The sequence below is a fragment of the Stegastes partitus genome, unplaced genomic scaffold (assembly GCF_000690725.1).
Source record: "Stegastes partitus isolate 25-593 unplaced genomic scaffold, Stegastes_partitus-1.0.2 Scaffold389, whole genome shotgun sequence".
NCBI lineage: Eukaryota > Metazoa > Chordata > Actinopteri > Pomacentridae > Stegastes > Stegastes partitus.
In genome coordinates this window covers 423,093-442,812 of record NW_007578120.1, presented here as the reverse complement: position 1 = coordinate 442,812, position 19,720 = coordinate 423,093, and the positions used below count along the sequence as shown (strand labels likewise).

At 39.3% G+C, this 19,720-nt stretch overlaps 2 protein-coding genes across 2 annotated transcripts in view; both read left to right on the top strand.

Moving 5' to 3' along the window:
• Positions 1-5,389, top strand: part of hmgcra (3-hydroxy-3-methylglutaryl-CoA reductase a) — a 17,661-nt gene extending 12,272 nt beyond the window's left edge. The window contains exons 16-20 of the mRNA XM_008285169.1: positions 295-465; positions 1,028-1,168; positions 1,259-1,417; positions 2,423-2,577; positions 4,152-5,389. Coding sequence (XP_008283391.1) covers positions 295-465; positions 1,028-1,168; positions 1,259-1,417; positions 2,423-2,577; positions 4,152-4,206 — 681 coding nt within the window. The 3' untranslated portion in view covers positions 4,207-5,389. The remainder of the gene's footprint in view (positions 1-294; positions 466-1,027; positions 1,169-1,258; positions 1,418-2,422; positions 2,578-4,151) is intronic.
• Positions 5,390-7,632: 2,243 nt separating this feature from the next.
• fxn (frataxin) lies at positions 7,633-17,759 on the top strand. Its single transcript, XM_008285168.1, has 6 exons — positions 7,633-7,796; positions 7,927-8,007; positions 9,069-9,154; positions 9,243-9,363; positions 15,914-16,011; positions 17,302-17,759. The coding sequence occupies exons 1-6, from the start codon at positions 7,689-7,691 to the stop codon at positions 17,438-17,440; spliced, it is 633 nt and encodes a 210-aa protein (XP_008283390.1). The 5' UTR covers positions 7,633-7,688; the 3' UTR covers positions 17,441-17,759.
• Positions 17,760-19,720: the final 1,961 nt, after the last annotated feature.

The following is a 19,720-nucleotide window of genomic DNA, read 5'->3' as shown; positions in this document are numbered from 1 at the left end:
TTCTGTGTCATTGCATAGTTTCGATGTCTTCAGTGTTGTTTTACAGTGTGCAGTAGAAGTAAAATGAAAGAACAAACAGCTAGTATCACATGCCTTATACCCTTATATCTATCTATCTATCTATCTATCTATGTTGTTTACAAGTGTATTTAAACTTTTGTTCACAACTGTATAGATATGTTTGTGATGACAGAACAGTGCGAACAATGACCGTTGTGCCATACGAGAACTGCAGAAATATCCAAGATGTTGTGCCAGTGCATTTCATGTTTGATTACAACTCTCTGTCTGCAGGGTGCAGAGCAGGCTCTGAGCAGACTGCAGCAGCATTTCCCAGAGCTGCAAGTGGTAGCTGTCAGTGGGAACTACTGCACGGACAAGAAACCAGCTGCCATTAACTGGATTGAAGGCAGGGGCAAGTCTGCTGTCTGTGAAGCTATCATCCCTGCTAAGGTGGTCAGAGAGGTAGGAAAAGCAAGGACTGAGAGTGCAGTCAACAGTTTTTATTTCTCAAATTTTGCATGGTCTTTACTGGCATTAACCAATTGTTCCAATGTCTAAACCTGTGACGTTATGTCCATTAACAGATTCTTAACATATCTGTAGTTTTAGAAACCTAAAAATTTTGATGAGACTCCATTGGGTTGTCAGTGAAGATTCTGGTTCCAGCTTGCATTGCTGCTAATACAGTATGTAGAATGAACAAAAGTAATGCTTACTGGAGGTGAACTAAGACTGACAGAGGAGCAAACTATAACAAAAAGCAGCTGCAGTCAAGGCAGGGAGAACTCAACAAAAGTCCAACAAAAAGTCAAAAGGACCAATCAGTCAACAATAAGCATCCATGGGCTCAAGCAAACAGCTATATGGAAGGCAATGACCTCTTGATCTTAGGCAGCCTGGTAGTAAGACAGACTAGTGGGACCACTCCAGAAAGCAGACTGGCAGCTGAGTGGACTTGCAAGACTCCTCATGTGGCCTGTGGAGGTTCTGTGACTCATGTTCCCTGTTTGTCCCTGTGCTGTAGGTTTTGAAAACAACAACTGCAGCTCTGGTGGAGCTTAACATCCATAAGAACCTGGTGGGCTCAGCCATGGCAGGTAGCATTGGTGGATTTAATGCACATGCAGCCAACCTGGTGGCTGCCATCTACATAGCCTGTGGACAGGTAAAGCAGTTCTAAGAAAATACTATGCATCAGTTTATTGTAATGTATTTTTGCATCTCATGTGTTCATATATGTGTGTGTGTGCTTCAGGATCCAGCCCAGTCAGTGAGCAGCAGTAACTGCATCACCCTCATGGAACCATCAGGATCAACAGGGGAGGACCTGTACATCAGTTGCACTATGCCCTCTATAGAACTGGGCACTGTAGGAGGAGGAACCAACCTGCCCCCCCAACAAGCCTGTCTCCAGGTACATGCACTTGCACATACACACACCTATCAGGCAACTGCAGGTAAATGTAAAATAAGTCAGAAGCACTGTGATTAAAATTTGATTTTCAATTAAAATTGAATTTGCTGTTTTGGCTCACTGGTACTACTCTTAATGTATTCTTGTTTCTATACTGAGTGTCCTTTTCTAATGTGTTACATGATATTTAGTCAAAAGGGGCATGGCTCACCCTAACTGAAAACAAGTTACTGGGCCGTTAATCTACACTACACACTGAAAACCTGCTACCATGTAGGGAGGCACAATAGTTGGTGAACATAGTAAATGGGTGCTGTAACTAAAAGGCCATAGACTTTTCTTAGTCCATATTGAATTAACATTCTTCAGGTGAACTCAACACACTAAAACACACACAAAAAAATGTAATGAATGATGTTTCTCTGTAACTGCTAGATGCCTAAAAAATATTGTCTTTATTTGTATAACACCTATCAGAGCAAAATTAGAAAGTGCCTTACATAGTGCTTCACATAGCTCTGGCTTAGGCCGAGGGCAAGGTCAGACCTAACATTAAAAAAATGAAAGGGACTAAAGTGCTTAACAAGCATGGCTTAAAGTATTCTGGGAGCAGCAGCCACCGCCGAGGTACCGGCATCAATGACTGACCAGGTTTGCGATTTGAAAATATGTGTATGCAGGTTCATTGCAGAACATGACTTGTCGTTCACCATATCTCAGTCATCTGTGCAAAAAGTTGGCTTAAGATACAAATGCTTTGTCAAAACTGTCTATGTCAAATCAGCATGCTGGTTACATAGACAGCAGTATGCTTTGGCCAGTAACAAGAACTTCTGTTTTGGTTTAGTTCAATCAAAGAACATTTTTGTTGAGTAAGTAAGACAAAGTAAACTCCTGTTTCACGCTATCAACTTTAAAAAGGAAATTTGTGCTGGCCCAGTTGATCAAAATAGGTCTAAAATAATTAATATTTCTATTTATTTAATTGTGTCTGTGTGTGTGTAGATGCTGGGTGTGCAGGGAGCCAGTCAGGACTGTCCAGGGGAGAATGCCCGGCAGCTGGCCAGGGTTGTGTGTGCCACTGTTCTGGCTGGAGAGCTCTCTCTGATGGCTGCTCTGGCTGCCGGGCACCTGGTTAAGAGTCACATGGCACACAACAGGTAAGAGCAAATAATCTTAACTGACAGATTTATGTGTGTCATTTTTGTTTGTGAACTGTTCAGTCTATACGTTCAACATCCGAAGAGATTTTAAACACATACACTGTATATGGAAAGTTCCGGGAATACTACCACTATTTTAAGAATTAACTGTTCTTTCCGATATGTGTAACCATCTCAACATGTAGTAGCACCAAACATATTAGTTCAAAACATTTTTGTATGTCAGTGTTTACTTGTGCGTTGTACTGCTGTGCGAGTGTTATTGCTAGAATAACTAGCAGCATACTGTAGCTTACACATACAGAGGAAAGCTAAAGAAGCTACAATAATGATCGTCTCCTAAACAGACTAGAGTTTCTGTTTGAGCACTGCATCACCCTGGAATTTGAATATATTTGCATGAAGCTAAACTATTAAAGTATTGTGAGAGAAGGCAAATTATTCTGATTGGGTGGGCTCTTTTTAAATGATTGGAGAACCAAAGATCTACTGTGTCTAAATAACAATGTAACTCTATACTGAAATTGGTTGGTAGATTGTTTTTTTTGGTCTTATCTTATTTGGTTTAAGGATGTAAAGGACTGACTTTGATTTTAAGATGAAATCAAAAACTTACTTTCAACTGAAAAGAGGACTTTGGACAACTGAGCAACAGTCCAGTTCTTTTTGTCCTTATCCCAGGTGAGACGCTTCTGATGTCTCTGGTTCAGGAGTGGCTTGATATCAGGAGTGCAACAGTTGTATCCTCTTTCCTGAAAACGTTGTTACTTGGTGACTCTTGATGCACTGACACCAGCATCAGTCCACTGCTGGTGAAGTTGTTCACCGTTCTTGAATCAACTTTTCTTGACAATCCTCTCAAGGCTGCGCTCATCCCTGTTGCTTGTCTGCCTTTTCCTACCGCTTTTCCCCTCCAGTCAACTTTGAACTGAATGTGCTTCAATACAGCTGCTAACAGCCAGTCTTTTTAGCAATGACCTTCTGGGGTCTTCCCTTCTTGTGATGACAGTCTTCTGGACAACTTTAAAGTACTGAATTACACCGAGAGCTACACAGAATTTACACTGTATAGTAGTATAGTAGTAATTTGTTGAAATACTTGAAATAAGTCACTTTACGTGTGTTAAGTTTAGACTATTTATTCAATTTTCACTTGAGATGCACTATTACATTGAGGGGGGCTGCAAAGTAGCTTGGTTAGCACTGTTACTGCGCAGCAAGAAGGTTGCCGGTTCACGTCTCGGTGAGGACACCCGGGATCTTTCTGCGTGAAGTTTGCATGTTCTCTCCGTGCAGCGTGGGTTCTCTCCGGGTTCTCCCACACAGTTCAAAAACATGTTGAGGTTAATTAGTAATTCTAAATTGTCTGTAGGTGTGAATGTGAGTGTGCTTGGTTGTCTGTCTCTAAGTGTAGCCCTGTGATAGACTGGTTACGAGTCCAGGGTGTCCCCTGCCTTTGCCCAAAGTCAGCTGGAATAGACTCAGTTCCTGTTAATCAGTGCTGCAGAACAGGGTTTCAACATATCCAAGTGTACAAAACATAATGGAATGTCAATCTGTTCTGTTTGCAGATCTAAGGTGAACCTACAGGACAGTCCAGGAACATGCACCACAAAAGCCTCCTAAAAAACAGCTTGGCCTCCTTCAGTACACTCAGGTCACTGGACAGAACAGCAAAGCCAGGAAAATATGTACTGAAAAGGACTAATCATTCATCAATGAAAAAAGACCTCAGACATGTTCCAAGTGCTTTCAAAGGGGCACGGCAGTGTGTTTTGACCAATTTCTATTTTGGATATGAAAAGGAACCAAGCTCATCAGTTTCCTGTGGGAGTATTTTCATTTTCTGCATCTGGTTGTGTTTGATGAGATAGAAGCAGTCAGTTATTGACTTCTTTTATTTTGTACAGTTTAGACTGCTGCCACAGTTTTGGAAAGAAGTTTTCAAATGAAATACTCCTACTGTCCTATTGCCAAAATTAACCCTACCATCACAGAAACAAGTGTACACAACAGAGGAATGTTAACGATCATTAAATGTGTGTGGCTGGGTGTGGGAACTCAAGAGCATTCCTGCTTACCATTGACTTTGCAGTGCTTCATTTGTTCATAATGTTGGTTTGTTAACCTACTGTACAAGGAAACAGTTTGTCTCAGTTGTGAAGCCTTGTTTCCGCTCCGAGAAGACAGAAAGATTATCCATGACTGGGAATTAATAAATAAATACATGAATAAATGATTATCCAGATCCAAGAGGTACCTAATGACAAAGACTGCAAGCCTTACAAACCTGTGTCTGCAGAAATTAAAATATGAGGACAAAATTGGGAGTGTATCCTTCAAAGTGGTGTGAGGATAAACAATAAATAAAAGAGACTTAGACTGGCTTCAGGTGTCAGTCCTGGTATTGGGACTATGCAAAAAATCATCAGCTAATCCATATTGAGATTGTACTGTACAATTGCCATTTAGAAACAAACCCAGTGGCTCAGTTGGCCTCTTCTTTGAAGAACAGTGTTTTACTTCCATTTACTACAACTATGCTTGTGTTTTGTGTGGAAACAAACTTGAAAAGAATTTGCTACTGTAATCCATTGCAGTGTGATCAAGACAAGTCAAGAAAGCGTAACCACTGTGTCACTTTGATTGCACAGTGAGAAATCATCCAGCTTTTTCAACTGCATTTGCGTAAACAGTTGAAGTGTAAAAAATACATACTGCAGATGTGGAATGATGGGTAAAATGAATTCTTAGATGGCAACTATTTTGAATATATTTTGTAATAAACATGAAGAGACTTTTACAGCGACAGATTGCACTGTTTTGATTAATCATGTCATGTTAATTCTGGCCTTTCAGCTAAAGCACTTTGGTTCATGTAATTCAACAGTTGATCCATTACTCTCTCAACGGAGTTTTTATCTGAGCTGTGAGGCGCATAGTGCATGTATGCAGAAGCTTCATGTGGCCCTATCTTTTCCAGGGTTCACTGATTATTGGGTACTCTTTATTACATTAATAAATAAATAGTTAACATTAGCAGCCATTTGTATCTTGGTCAAAGCAGGAAACCGTCCCAGAGCCTCAGACCAGTATGCGCCCCAAATGTGCGTTAGCAAGACATATATTATTTATTAGTCATGATTGTCAATATACACTAATTACTAACTAATACAGTGTTTGGGAATGTGAAACGTTTAGAAGACTGAGCTGAATGCAGTCTCAAGGCAATTTTATGGATACATCTAAAGGAGAGCTCAACAGCATTCGCAGCTACTTTGGCCTTCAGGCAGGTTTAAATGTTATATCTGCCTCCATTAAGCCATGCATGGAATTCTATAGTCAGAATTTATATCAGCTAATTATATTTGAAAAGTGTTGTAAACAAGATTAGAAAACCAGGGAAAGACAAATCTCCAATTTTATCTGAAGGCCGGCACATTTTAAAATAGCCTGTTTTCTGGTAGGTTTAGTTGCACTTTGGACACAGGAGCAAATAGGGCAGTCAGGATCTCAAATCTTACTCGTTCATCCTAAGACATGACAAGAATGAGGCAAAATATTTTACCATGACATTCAACAAAGAAACAGAATGTCACAAAGACCCTCTTGAGTAAGACAGAGAAATTGGAGTTGCATTATGGTTGAGGAGCAAGGAAATCCTTCTGCCTAGCAGAATCTCTTGACAAATACCTGAGCAATATTCCACCTGGTGCAAAAGCCCTCGCTTTGCAGGCCAGGAGGGTAAAAGCTGCAAGACAACTTCTGATGTGTCACTGTCCTAGAAGTAAATCAGCTGCTGCAGATGTTCCCAAGGATGTCCAAAGAGGCGAAGACGTGTTATGTTATGTGGGATTTTTATGTTATTGGTTATTATTCAATACAGCCAACATTAAGATAAGATACAACATGATGCAGTGCAATACGATAAAATAAGATAAACCTTTATTAATGTCAGGCACTGACTGAGGAACTACTGTTCCTGCCTCCCTCCAGCCTAGTTGGCAGCCATATTCTCCCTCTCCCTGGGTGTGGCTGTAAGTGAGCACTGATTACAGGAGTAGAAACAACTGCCTGCTGGGCTGGCTCACCTGCCTTTAGGGGTCCACTTGCAGCCATGTGAGCCTGGTTCAGACTTCCACTCATTGCCATAGACTCAGCTTCACAGTTCATTCTGCTCAGGCACTCCTTGCGTAAACACTGACCCTCACTAACATTTGATTGTACTGCTATGAGCTCTCTGACTTGCCTCTTCTCACCCCTGCTACACCCAAGGAACATCCCAACCAGTTCAGCCTCTCCTCAGCTACCTTATTGTAAATATAGTAGATTGAAACAACTTATTCTGTCTGTGTCTCATGGCTGCATTTTAGTCGTCTGATAGACCATGACAATCCCACATCCATCCATTATCTATACAACGCTTAATCCTCGCGGCAGGTTCTTTTTTTCTTTGTGTGGTCTTCTTTGAGCAGTGCTTGTTGTAAAAGCAGCAGGGAAGAAAGGACTTGTGATTTCTCTCTTTCCCCCCATGGGTGAAACTGCTGGTCATTGTAGAAGCTGTCCAGTGCATCCCTGTGTCCACCTGTCTGCTGCAGAGATGCCCCTGTACCAGCATAAGATGGCTGCTGCTGCTGCTAAGTTTCTAAAGCAGAAAGTCAACATTGTCTTTTTTTTTTTTTTTGCAAAGCAAACTCTATCACTGAAATTAATATCATAACCAAAAATGGGCAGGAGAGACAATGTGGTCATAACCAGTCTGAGACTGACTCACAAAACTGGCCATGAAAGAGACAGAAAGAGACAAGAAATCATGTAACAGAAAACAGGAACAAGCCTCATGCCAGCAAATTATTTCCGATGTAACAGTGTCAATAACATTCTACAAATGACCTGTGGACGGCAGCAATACACTTCCGCTGCGTCCAGTCTGCCGCAAATTATCAACAGAAGAAGAAAAAAAAACTTTCTGACCCAACCTATCCGGACGCGAACAACCAATCCCCAAACAGATTGTGACCTGAACCACCAATCACGGTAGAGTGTGCCCACTGTGTCCCTCCTTCTGATATTAGCATTAGTTAACTAAAACATCCTGCTGACAAACCATGCTTCTCTGCAGTAAAACATTGAGGATTTATTCACAGATATGTCACATATCGAACAGACAGCTCAGCACGGTGACAGTGCAGAAAAACAGGAACGTCTCCACTCAGGTAAATGGCCGAGTCCGTGACAGTCCGCTGATACACTGCTGAGCTGATGTCGTAGCGCTAATGTTAGCAATGCTAGCACATCTATGTGTCACTGAGGTAACTCATACATGAACCATATCTAACCTTCCAGCTCAGGAGACTCTGTCACTTCAGCGGGGTTCGTCCCTTTGCTGAACACACGCAGCATCCCGTCTGTCATCCTCCAAACACAGTAAGTTCTACTTTCAAACTCCTAACTTGATTTACGCTTAAGCCATCACCATTTTACTGTCAGACGAAAAAACGCATACAACCCAGCTTCTGTGAAATTCCGGTGTTGCAGTTGTACCAGTGCTCATGTCATCATGTTGCTCATGTTTGTTTTCAGCCATGCTTTTTTCATGTTAGTCGGCTCGACAAAAACGAAAGCCCGAGTCAGAAATCACGGGTATCACAACGGTGGTTATCAACTTTCGTTTTTAACTCATACTTTCTGCTTCAGACTCTGCTTACATGACGCGTCATGTGACTCGTCTTCCGCACAAAATGTGCAGCTGCTTCAGTAAACACGTTGTTTTAATAGAGAACAATGAGGAATAGAACAAATTATGACTGTTCAAAGCGCTGCTACTGCAGATGATGTGATACAGGAATGCTGGTAGAAAACTGTAAACGTGTTAAGATATTTATTTTACTGATTTAAACTTCATATATTAGGATATCACTTCAATTTTTTTTCTAAATCAAAGTGAAATTAATGTTACTGATTGAATATTCTCTGCAATAAATACCAGTAGAATGATCAATTTTCTGATCTGTGTTCTACCAGCAGTGTAAACAGACTTGACAGCAAATCAGAGAAAAACATAAAAACATATTTATGTGATTTCTGCACCACCAACTAATACACATCTGGTTCCCATGGCAGCGCAATAAATCCAGTGCGTGATACTGTACTGCACGGCTTCATTCAGTCATACCAGTAACACCCAACTCAACAGGTTTGGAGATAGAACACATTCCCTCAGCTGAGAATTTGTATCACTCATAAATAATACAATTTGGTTAAAGGGAGATGCTCTTTCCATCAGATTTAAATCCAAAACTCTGAACAGAACCTTCTCCTGGCCACATTAGCTCCACACTAAATATTTCACAAGGGGTATACATTACAGGAAATGAAACGGTGAAAGTAAATAAATCCAAACTGGTTTTAGACAACAGCTGGGATGATTATTATGTGAGGCTTAGTTGTACCTTGTTTAGTAGCTGATCTCACTTTTTCTGTGTCAGTGGTTTGGGAGCAGAATTGGTGGGTCCTGGAGGAAAAACATCCATCTGACTTCATCAAGTCTGGAAAAATCCACCCCTGTGATAAGGTAACCCACAGTTATTTTCTTTTCTAAGCACCACTAGCGAGTGTTGAATAGTTAACCTGATTTGTAACATTGTGTCACTCTGTAAAAGTGAGCTGTCAGAAGCCGCATATGAGAAGCTGGCAGATGAAACATTGGATGCTTTGGCTGATTTCTTTGAAGACTTGACAGATGAAGCTGTCACTGGAGCAGACTATGATGTTGTCTTCTCCGTAAGTCAATCTTTTTGCTGTTCACTGTTAGTCTGGGACACCTCTGACTAGCGATTGATTGATGTGTTTTTTTTTCTAGGCTGATGTCAATATTGATTATTGGTGACCGAGAAAGGTCAATAACTGATATTTGGGACCAATATATTATAAAACTTATTTATTAACAGGATGTGATAGCACAGACTCTGTCATTTGTACCCAAGTTTGTTTATTAGGGAAGGATTACTGTTACTGAACTCATACATGCATACATTAAATATCTGTTAAGTGTATGTTTACAGCATCTGATAGCAGGAAACCTGTCATTCATAACAATGTTTCTTAATTTAAAAGGATTACTATTACTAAATAAATACATATCTGCACATTAATATTATATATTACCAACATATGATACCAGGGAACATATCAGTCATAACTAGTGTTCTTCATTATTAATGATTAACAAAACTCAATATGTACAGTAGAAATATGAGTGATGATATTGAGTTTTGCAGGGCACTCTCCTGTTTACTGTAAGATTGATTGAGGTCAAGAACATTTGGTCTCTGCTGTTGTTCTTTGTTTTCTTAATCTTTCTCTGTTCTGTCACTTTTATTGCCCACTCAGGCCCAGGTCTTAAAACATTGTTAGACACTGTTTCAGGGGGTACTCTGTGGCTGCTTCCTAACGTAACCGCGAGAGTTCACGTAGCTTCAGCCTCTGTGAAAGTAGGTAATTCCATGATTTGTGGTGATAGCTGTGCTTCTTGTTTATTTTTCGCAGGCTGTTCCTCTGTTAGAGAGTTGTGAGTGTCAGTTAGAACAGATGGTTGAAGTTAATCTTTATTTAGGAAAACGTTACAGTACTCCACATAGTGTTAGCCACAAGATAAGGGGCACAGCAAACCTCTTAGCAATAGCCGCAGTCTAGTACTGTTGCAAAAATAAGTTCCAGCAGCACCACTTGAAAACACCTACAAGTGAATATTTTTTTATTTCCTGTATAACAGGCAAACAAAGCATGCTCGTGGAAGACTGCAGTGTTTATTAAACCTCCAGCAGTGTAGCTACATCACCATCAAAAACACAGCTGTGGTAATGTACCAGAGCTTCTCTGCTCTGCAAATGCACTCATCAGTCCCAGTCTGTAAACAATAGGTTTTAGTGATTGCCTGTTACTTGATACATGTAAGCACTGTGGGCAAGACATTGCTTGGGACCACAGAGTGAATATAGACAAAGAGAGCTGGCTATAAGAGCCAAAGCAGCACAATTACCGTATTTTGCAATAATTTGTCAGAATTGTATAGGGGTGATTGACGAATAACACAATTCTGACCGTCCGTGTGTCACATACTCAGAAAAATTCATAATTTTTAAGAATACATATATAATTAAAGCTGCAAGCAGCGTTGGTCGGGTCCTCGGTCTGCGTTGGACCCTCATGCCCGTCTGACCTCCATTTTGACACAATTTAAACCTGCTTTAAGTTGAAGGAGCCATTTTTCTCTGTCGTCTCAGCCTGAGACTGTCAGTGAGTCACATGACCAGCTGCACTGTGCTGTGATGATGTCATCGTTCAGCATGTCCCTTGGTGGGAGAGTGACATTTTCACTCACTTTCTCTCTCCCATACTGCCACAATTTTCACCAAATATGTGTAAAAACAACATATCAAATCCCTTCAGAACTTTTGTACACCAAGGCCTTCTCTGTCTCCTGTGCGATTTTCAAGTTGGTACAATTTACGGTGTCAGACAAGATAATTTTTTCCCAAAAGAAGTTTTCGCTCATTTTTTTACTTTGAAAGGCAAATTGTGGACTTCCTGTTGGAGATAGGTCAGGGGTGTCAGCACGAGATTTGTGGGTCTCATTGAGACAAACATTTTGATGTTGGTTTGATCTCTGTGCGACATTCCAACTGGGCGCTAGGGCTGTTTTAGTGTGTTTTTCTGTAACTAGGTGGCGCTAGAGAGCATTTTTGTCTTTTTTTTTTTTTCATTTTATCAAATTTTTCGCCGATTCGGACGTGCGTGCCAATTTTGGTGAGTTTTTGAGCGTGTTTAGGGGGTCAAATTAAGGCAAACGCGTTCGTCAGGAAAATAAGAATAAAGAAAGAAACGAAGCGGGAACAATAGGGTCCTTGCCCACCCCTGCTTGCTTTGCAAGTAGGGGTCCTCGGACCCTAATAAGAAGAAGAAAGAAACGCCCTTCGGGCCAGGACCCCTGCTTGCCGCAGCAAGTAGGGGTCCTCGGACCCTAAATATTGTTTGTCTGGGAAGATAAAGTAAAATAATACCAAAGGTGTTGTGGTTTTAATAAGATTTCTGCGTGGAATTTTGATCTAAACATCAAAAACGTCATATGGTGTGACTGTCCGGCATATGTGTGTCCTCAGAAATAAGAGCATATTTCCAAATAATTTATAAATATTTGATAGTTCTATAGTACATATAATGTAATAATGTGTTATCAATAACCACATTACGTCTTGATGTTGATGCATTATGTCAAAACAAATTATGACCAAATACATTTTGTCCACAAAATGGTTGTCAGATGGTGTGACACTATAATGTACATTTTGAACGGGCAATAATTTGGACATCATAATGATAGAGAGGACCACACCAAACAGGGAAGGTACGGTAACATCTCTGGAATGACTTGCAGATTCTTACGGTGACTTGTGCTTTTTTGATTTTTAGTTGAAAAGCTATGAATCTGATATCACCAGTAGTGGTCAATGTTTTGTGTCTTGCGGTGTGACATTATTTGCATGAAAAAAAATATTTCTCACAAATTTTACTTATTAATTATTAAAGATCAATGCTGCCAAGTGGCGAATTGCATGCTAGCTATTAGCTTGACTGATCACAATGTCATATGGTGTGACAGGTTTTCCTAGTCACACCATATGACATTTACTTTGTTTTTCATTAATATTTATATAAAGGTTTGATAGAAGTAAAATATCTTTATGATAAATAATCCACTTTACAATTTTCACTCAATCAATTCCATGCTGCCATATTTTACAAGTTTTTTGATCTTTCTTTTTTTAAAACCATATTTTACATTTTGTCATAATGTGCATATTAAAAGATAGTTTCCCTGCATTTCTTGTCAAAAGGGAGACATACAGTATGTCCAGCAAGGAGAGGACGCGGAGGTACAGGGAAAGACTGAATGCAGACCCTGTAAGGAGAGAGGAAGTCCTCAGGGAAAGGAGGAAAAAGTAAATTGATCATACCAGTTCATACGACAGACACAGACAGGAGAGCATTGTATTATTCTGACTATTATTACTACAAGAGCGAATCTGAAAATAAATGTTTAAAATCCTAAGTCATATAAAAATCTCAAATGTCATGACTGGAATATTAATGTTGTAATCTTCACTGTTACTATGTTACTTGTTACTATGACATTCAACTCTGTCAATCTTCTTAATGCAGTTTGCGCAATAGTAAAGTTTAAATTTAACCACTGAGGTTATGCAAATGTTATTGTTCAATCTTTGAAATGAATTTGTAACCTGTTTGTGTTAAATACAAAAGGTTTTGCACGACATATTGTAGTGTGGTGCAATTTATCATATGGCGTGACACGAATGTCATTTGGTGTGACATTCACAATTGCGACAAAAAAAAGCTTTATTCGTGGTAATTCACGAAAATATCAATAGAGAACAAGGAAAATAGTGTCAGCAAGAGTCTCAAGCAATTTCTAACAGTTGTTGCAAGGTTTAAGATAATGAATCCAAAATATCTATAAAGATTGTGGAGCCATGTCCTACTTTGCACAATGATCTATAAAAATAAACTGAAATATATCAAATTTTCACAATAAAACAGTAAATATCAAATGGTCATGATTTAAATATTTGATGAAGTAAGTTAGAATTTAAAAAAAGTACCCCATTCTTTTTTTATATGAAATATCTTTCATGTCACACCATATGACAAATTAAGGCACTCAAGCAGCAAATTGATGAAAAAAAATACATATTTCAAAACACAAAATCAAAAAGAACACATGAATATTTGGAAAGTTAAGAGTTGTAACAATGCAAAAAAAAGTAATTTTCAAGGATAATAACGAAATTTAAAAAAAAACAAAAAAACTTTTTTCCAGCTTATACGTCAACCACTCATAGTCAGAATTTACCTTTTCTATGTTATCATACTTGGTTCAGGAGATGTGGTGGAAGATACATAATTTTCTTATGGTGAAAGTAAAATAGTTGCCATGAGGTGTTTTTGCAATTGTTCTGTTTCTGAAAATGTTCAGGGCCTAAAAGTTTACAAGTGTACTGAGTTTCATGCTTTCATTTAAAAAAATAACATATGACTTCAAATTTGGCACAAATCACACACTTGGACTACAGTGAGTTTGCTGCCAATGTCCCAGTGCCTGATACCACAAGACACCACAGAGGTCTTTGGAATGCAGGCCTTGACTGCTCACAGCTGTTCTGGCAGCGTGAGGGGGGCCTACACAATACCAAGCAGTTGGTTTTATTGTCATTTATGTACAGTGTGTTGGTTTTAACTGGTAGGCATCTAGTGGCACTTTTAGTAATGGGGTGATGGGTGATCAAACCATCAAAGGTAAGAGGTGGGTTCTGATATTTTAGGACATTGTCAGACTTTACCAAAGATAGAGTTCACAAGTGGTTTATAAGGTGAAATTTTTATATTGCTGAATAGTGGAGTAGTTTGGTTCATTATCATCACAGGACAGCTTCATTGTCAAGTGTTGATGAATCTGGTAGCTCACCACTGCAGCTTTTGTACAGCACAGATCTGTAATAATAGGAGGGTAACTGAGGGTAATCAGTAACTATTTTTTGTAACACAGTGGGATGTCCACTTGCTGAAGCAGCATCTGATTGGCTTCGATGCCACCATGGAGTGGACAAGACCTGGGGCCACTCCCTATTTATTAGATGCTGTTAATAAAGAGCTTATAGCAGTGAGCTTGAAGTCTTCTCTTTGCAGTTGAAACTGAGACTTGCTTACTACAACCACTGTTAAGCTGTTGTCCTGTGAACCGCCTGTCACACAGGCTGTTGACTCTCACAAACTTGTCTTCTGATTCTGTTGTGGCTTTGGGTCTGCCGGACCTCTCCCTCTCAGAGTTTCCCCCAGTTTCTGAGTGCCTTTTGATGGTGAAGCAAACTGTACTCATTGACACCTTGACTTTCTTTGCAATTTTTCTGCAAGAAAGACTTAGATTTTTAAGTGTTATGATGGTCTGTCTCTCTTCCATTGGTAATTGCTTTTTCCTTGCCATTTTTATAGTAACACATTTCTTTCTGCAGTATAGTTCTGTTCAAATAATGCTCACTTTGGGACACCTGCAGACATTGGTAGCAACAACTTTCAAGGCCTGATCAACTTCCATTGCTGCAGAACAGCTTTAAGTTCTGAACCCATTTCTTGTTCCCTGAAAAAAGCCTTTTTGTATAATTCTGAAATGTACATTATTTCTCAGTTTTGGGTAACCCCACTTTTTTCTTTAACCTCTGGCATTTCACCACTTACCTTTGTACCATTTCAAGGTACAAAGGTAAGTGGTGCTTAAACTACTTGAATTTCAATTAAAAAATGGAAGAATTGGGGTGTTGTAAGACTTTTGACCGGTAGTGTATATACAAAATGGAAACAGAAAAACACATTAAAATGATTGAAAATTATTATAAAAGTTTTTTTAAATTTTTTTTTTTAGATTTTATTTGTCTTTGTATTCCCACTTTCCAGATAGATAGATATTTTTTTTTCATATGCACAGCTGAAAAAAAGGGCAGTTAAACGCTGCAATGAAATTGTCTTGTTTGCACACTCCCTTGTACTTTCTCTTTGTTTTTCTACATTTACTCTCCTATTTCTCTACAGATTTATTGTTTTTATAGCACTCCTGTGACTCCATACTTTCGTCCTGTAGCATTTTTGTTTCCCTGTCACAGGTCCATGATTAATACAGCTCCTGTGTGTGTCTGTGTGGGTGTGTTTCTTTTTTTAATCGTTCTGACTGGACATTAGCTGTCTCTGCTGTCTCTGACTGATTGGCCAGTGTTCCAATCTTGGCTGCTGACCCCCTTTTTTCATCGTGAGTGCAGTGATATATGGGGCCATAAACAAAACATACAACAGAGTGAAGAGAGCTGTTCCTTGGTGGTCTAGATGAGCGCTACAAGTAATACTACCATTTACAGTCGTAAAGGAGGAAAGAGAGCAGAAAATATTTACATTGAAGAGCTGCAATCAGAGAATTTGCACTCCAGTCGATTATCAAAGTAGTTGTTGGTTAATTTAATAGCTGACAACTAATTGATGAATTATTGTTGTTTTGCCTTGAAATGCTGAAAATGGATACAACACATCAGTAAATCAGTAAGATAGCAAAGCAGCTGAAATCAAAACGTTGTGTGAATCATTATTGATGCAATCCTGTATGTTTGTACTTTATTAGACATTTGTAGTTGAAGTTTAATTTTATTCGATTTAGGTTTGTGGCTAAAATGGAAACATGCATGAGTGTGTTCTGTCTTCGGTCTGTGTACAGAGTGGTGTTTTGACAGTGAAGGTTGGCGGAGATCATGGAACCTACGTCATCAACAAACAAACACCAAACAAACAGATCTGGCTTTCTTCTCCTACCAGGTAAGATTAGAGCTTTACCATAGCCTAAACACATCAACCAAATGAGTTTGCCCACATTTTGTTTTACCCTGAAGCCTCTTTCAGACATGGGATAGGGAACATTGCAGCTTCATCAGTCTGGTAAAGTGACGGCATTCTAGTCATCCAAACTTAAGTCACTTTTCTGTATTAGGCACGGGATTTTGATTATTCATGCTATTTACACTTATGTAGAATGCATAATAATGCAGTACCAGACTAATACCAGCTGATCCAAGTGTCCAAATTCCTAACAGCCTGGTTTATTTCTGATTTCTTAAGCAGTGAAACAGAGAATTCTGGACTACACCGCAGGATGGGGAATATATAACAAAAAATTCCACTGACTGTGGTGAAGAAAAGTTCAGTGTTACTTGCTATTAGATCCTGATCAATCCTTTCTCCATGTCAGGAGTAATTTATAATTAAAACTAGTGAATCAAGTTAATACTGTTGGCTAAATGTGCACAACTCTCTCTTTTTAATGACACTCATGAACTCTAATGGTATCTAATACTGCTATTATGTCATAAGCAACAAAAAAAAGTCCTAAATAGCTAGAAACTAAATTGTAAAGAGTTCAGCTAAGTTTTTGTTGCTGTTGTTCCGTATGCAAATGTAGGCAACTTTCTCTCTTTGGAGACAAAAGAATCCTGCTGCTGTCTGATGTATTTAATAAACTCAGATGGGAATAGTTCTAGGAAGAAACGAAATGACTTGTGGGGAAAAAAAAAAACTTCAATTGCATTTGCTATTGGTGAATATCATTTATCTTTAGGCTGTTAGTGTCTGTTTTCATTGCAGTAAAGTTTTGATATTATGGATGTTTTGTTGTGTAGCCTTATAGATGTGAAATTGTAGAACAAAATGAGTGACTAAAATATGTCATGAAACCATTAATGAAGCGCTCTCTGTGATGCTTTTGAACCAATAGTGGTGCTGAAATGTGGAAAAATGAGCAACAATGTTGGCTATGTTAGCCTATATGGGGAATTTTATGTTGTTGATAACGATGTTTGAGAGGAAAAGACTGCGACTGGACGAGGACATTAAGGGCAGGCAAATGACCCTGGCTGTCTCCAACTTTTGCATTTAGCATTTGTCTTCTTTACGCAATCACTGTCAAGACCCACACAGCAGTATTTCAGGGCTGCTGAGATATAGCTACCATGGAGTATCTTGACCTGTCCACTGAGCAATGAATAATTTTCTATACCAGGCCCACAGTTTTTTTATTGCTCCTCTTTTTCCCTTCTTCTCTTATATTTGCAGTGGACCGAAGCGCTACGACTGGACAGGTGAACGCTGGGTGTACACTCATGATGGTGTTAGCCTCCACCAGCTACTTTCTAAAGAGTTTTCCATCATCTTCAATGTCAACATGAACCTGTGTGACCTGCCCTATTCTTGAAACCTCATACTGGCTAATGGCCTGCTTATATCATAACTATTGTACGTTGCAGAACAACTTTTAGATGAGAAGGGAGCCAAAGACACACCATGTACAGTACTGTCTATAAGTTTGGATACGCCTATTTATTCAAAGTAAAAAAACGCACAAATATGTGAATATGTTTTAATTTTCTTGATTCTTGTATGTTCCCACCTTTTACTTTGATGACAGATTTGTACACTTGCCTCTCTCAATCAGTTTCATAAGGTTGTTACCTACAGTTTTTCCAATGACCTTAAATGAAATTAAATTGAATTTCCCTTCTGGGATAAATAAAGTATTTTTCATTTTATTTCAAATACGTTTGTACATACACTTAGCAGTTGTTGGCAACTTTTTGTTTACATGGTAGTCCAACTCATCCAAAACCACGTCAGCATGTCAGGTTTAGGTCAGTGATTATGGAGGACATCATCTTATGTAGAACTCCATCACTCTGCCTCTGGCTCAAAAAGGCGTTACAGAGGCTGAAGGGGTGGTTTATGTCGCTGTCCCATTAAAAAAATAATGTCGAATGTCAACAGCAACCCCACCACATCCCATCACTGCCTTTAATCCAAGCTTCATGGTAGGAACCACACATGCAGTTGCCATCTATCACCTTCTCTGCATGTCACAAAAACACACTGCCTGGAACTAGAACTCTCACATCAGGACTTATCACACCAAAGTTCTGATTTCCTCTTATGTCATGTCCATGTGTCTTGGGCCCCAGCAGATCTCTCCTTCTTATTGACGTCCCTCAGCAGGGGTTTCTTTACAGGCATTTGACAATGGACGTCTGATTTGCACAATCTTCCTTGGAACATTTGATGTTGAGATGTGTCTGCTGCTTGAACTGTGGAAAGCATTGATGTGGGCTCTAATCTGAGCTGCTGTTAGTAGTTGACTTCTAAAGCTGATAAGTCTGATTAGCTTCTCCTCTGCAGCAGAGGGAACTCTTTGTTTTCCACTCCAGGGTCCTCATGAGATCAAATTTTGAAATTTTGTTCAGGTGCAGTCTCAAAAACCACAGAAGCTCTTGGCATTTTCTTGATTGACTGTTCTGTTTTACAATCCATGTAAAGTATAACCAGTTTAGGCACAACTTGTCAAATGTCTTTCCAATATTTACAGCTGGAGTAATAATTTTTCATTATTTGCTAAATATTTTTCCATAGTTTTCCAGCCCTGGAAAAGTAATTAAATGCAGTGAAATTGTGAAAAGTTTTCAAAGATAATGGAATTTAGTTTTATTTTCTGTAATGCCTTAGTTAAGGTGTGTTACAACAAACTTCCATAATCTTCCACATAAGGTTTTAATGTCTGAATTTCTGGCAACATAACATAACGTACATTCATGTGTGACAGTGTCAATCACGACACACCCTCCAGCAGTAACTTTCCTGCCCCCAGTTTCTCCCTCTACACTACCTAACTGAAATGGACACCACGCCAGCTTAATTTTGTGACATGCCTGGCAAGTGTTTTTTTTTTTAATACAAACCAACATGACATTTGATAAAGCTTTGAAAAAAAGCTGGATGGATGAGGACTTGCACAAGAGCTCTGATGTTAGTAATATAGAGGAGGCAGTCTTCACAAGCCATGTTAATGGACTGAAATACATCCAATGTGACAAGACTGTGTAAAATGGTCCACAAATCCAAACATTTTTTCAACTGGACGAAAACCCAGGAAGGTAATGGCGGTCTACCTCTGACCAGAGTATGGTGAATATTACAGCTGTTAAGTAAAGCACATTAAAGTCAACATCTGGAACAATTGCTAAAGCAACTGTCCCTACTCAAACATGTTGGACACTTAAGGTAGTAGATTCATACAATTCAGACGGTGATGTCGGGGCACTGTTTTAAAAGATGTTTTCAGACTGCAAGATTGCTAGTCTCATTACATGTCTATGCACTAAAGCTGCTATCTCAGCCTTTTCAATGTTGCATGTGACTTGAAAGGTGGTTTTGTTACAGTGATATCCAGACTCGCTATGTTGTGTTATTGGAGTCACTGAATGATGAACTGCACCTAAAGTAAACAGGTTTACAGAAAATTGAGGGGTCCATGTGGATTAAGTTTATTTTAGGTTTGTCTTTGTTGAAGTACACAACCTCACTTGGTGCAATATTCCACGCCCATGGTTTCTCATACCATTGCTATGCTGATGATACTCAGCTCTTCCTATCATTCCCCCCAGACGACCAAACAGTCTCTGCCCAGATCTCATCATGCCTTGCAGACATC

Bases quoted from the DNA above. Each gene is read 5' to 3' on its own strand.
- fxn (XM_008285168.1), top strand. From the start codon at position 7,689: ATGCTTCTCTGCAGTAAAACATTGAGGATTTATTCACAGATATGTCAC. The intron at 8,008-9,068 runs GTAAGTTCTACT...TTTCTGTGTCAG, and splicing joins TCTGTCATCCTCCAAACACA to TGGTTTGGGAGCAGAATTGG. The intron at 16,012-17,301 runs GTAAGATTAGAG...TTATATTTGCAG, and splicing joins TGGCTTTCTTCTCCTACCAG to TGGACCGAAGCGCTACGACT.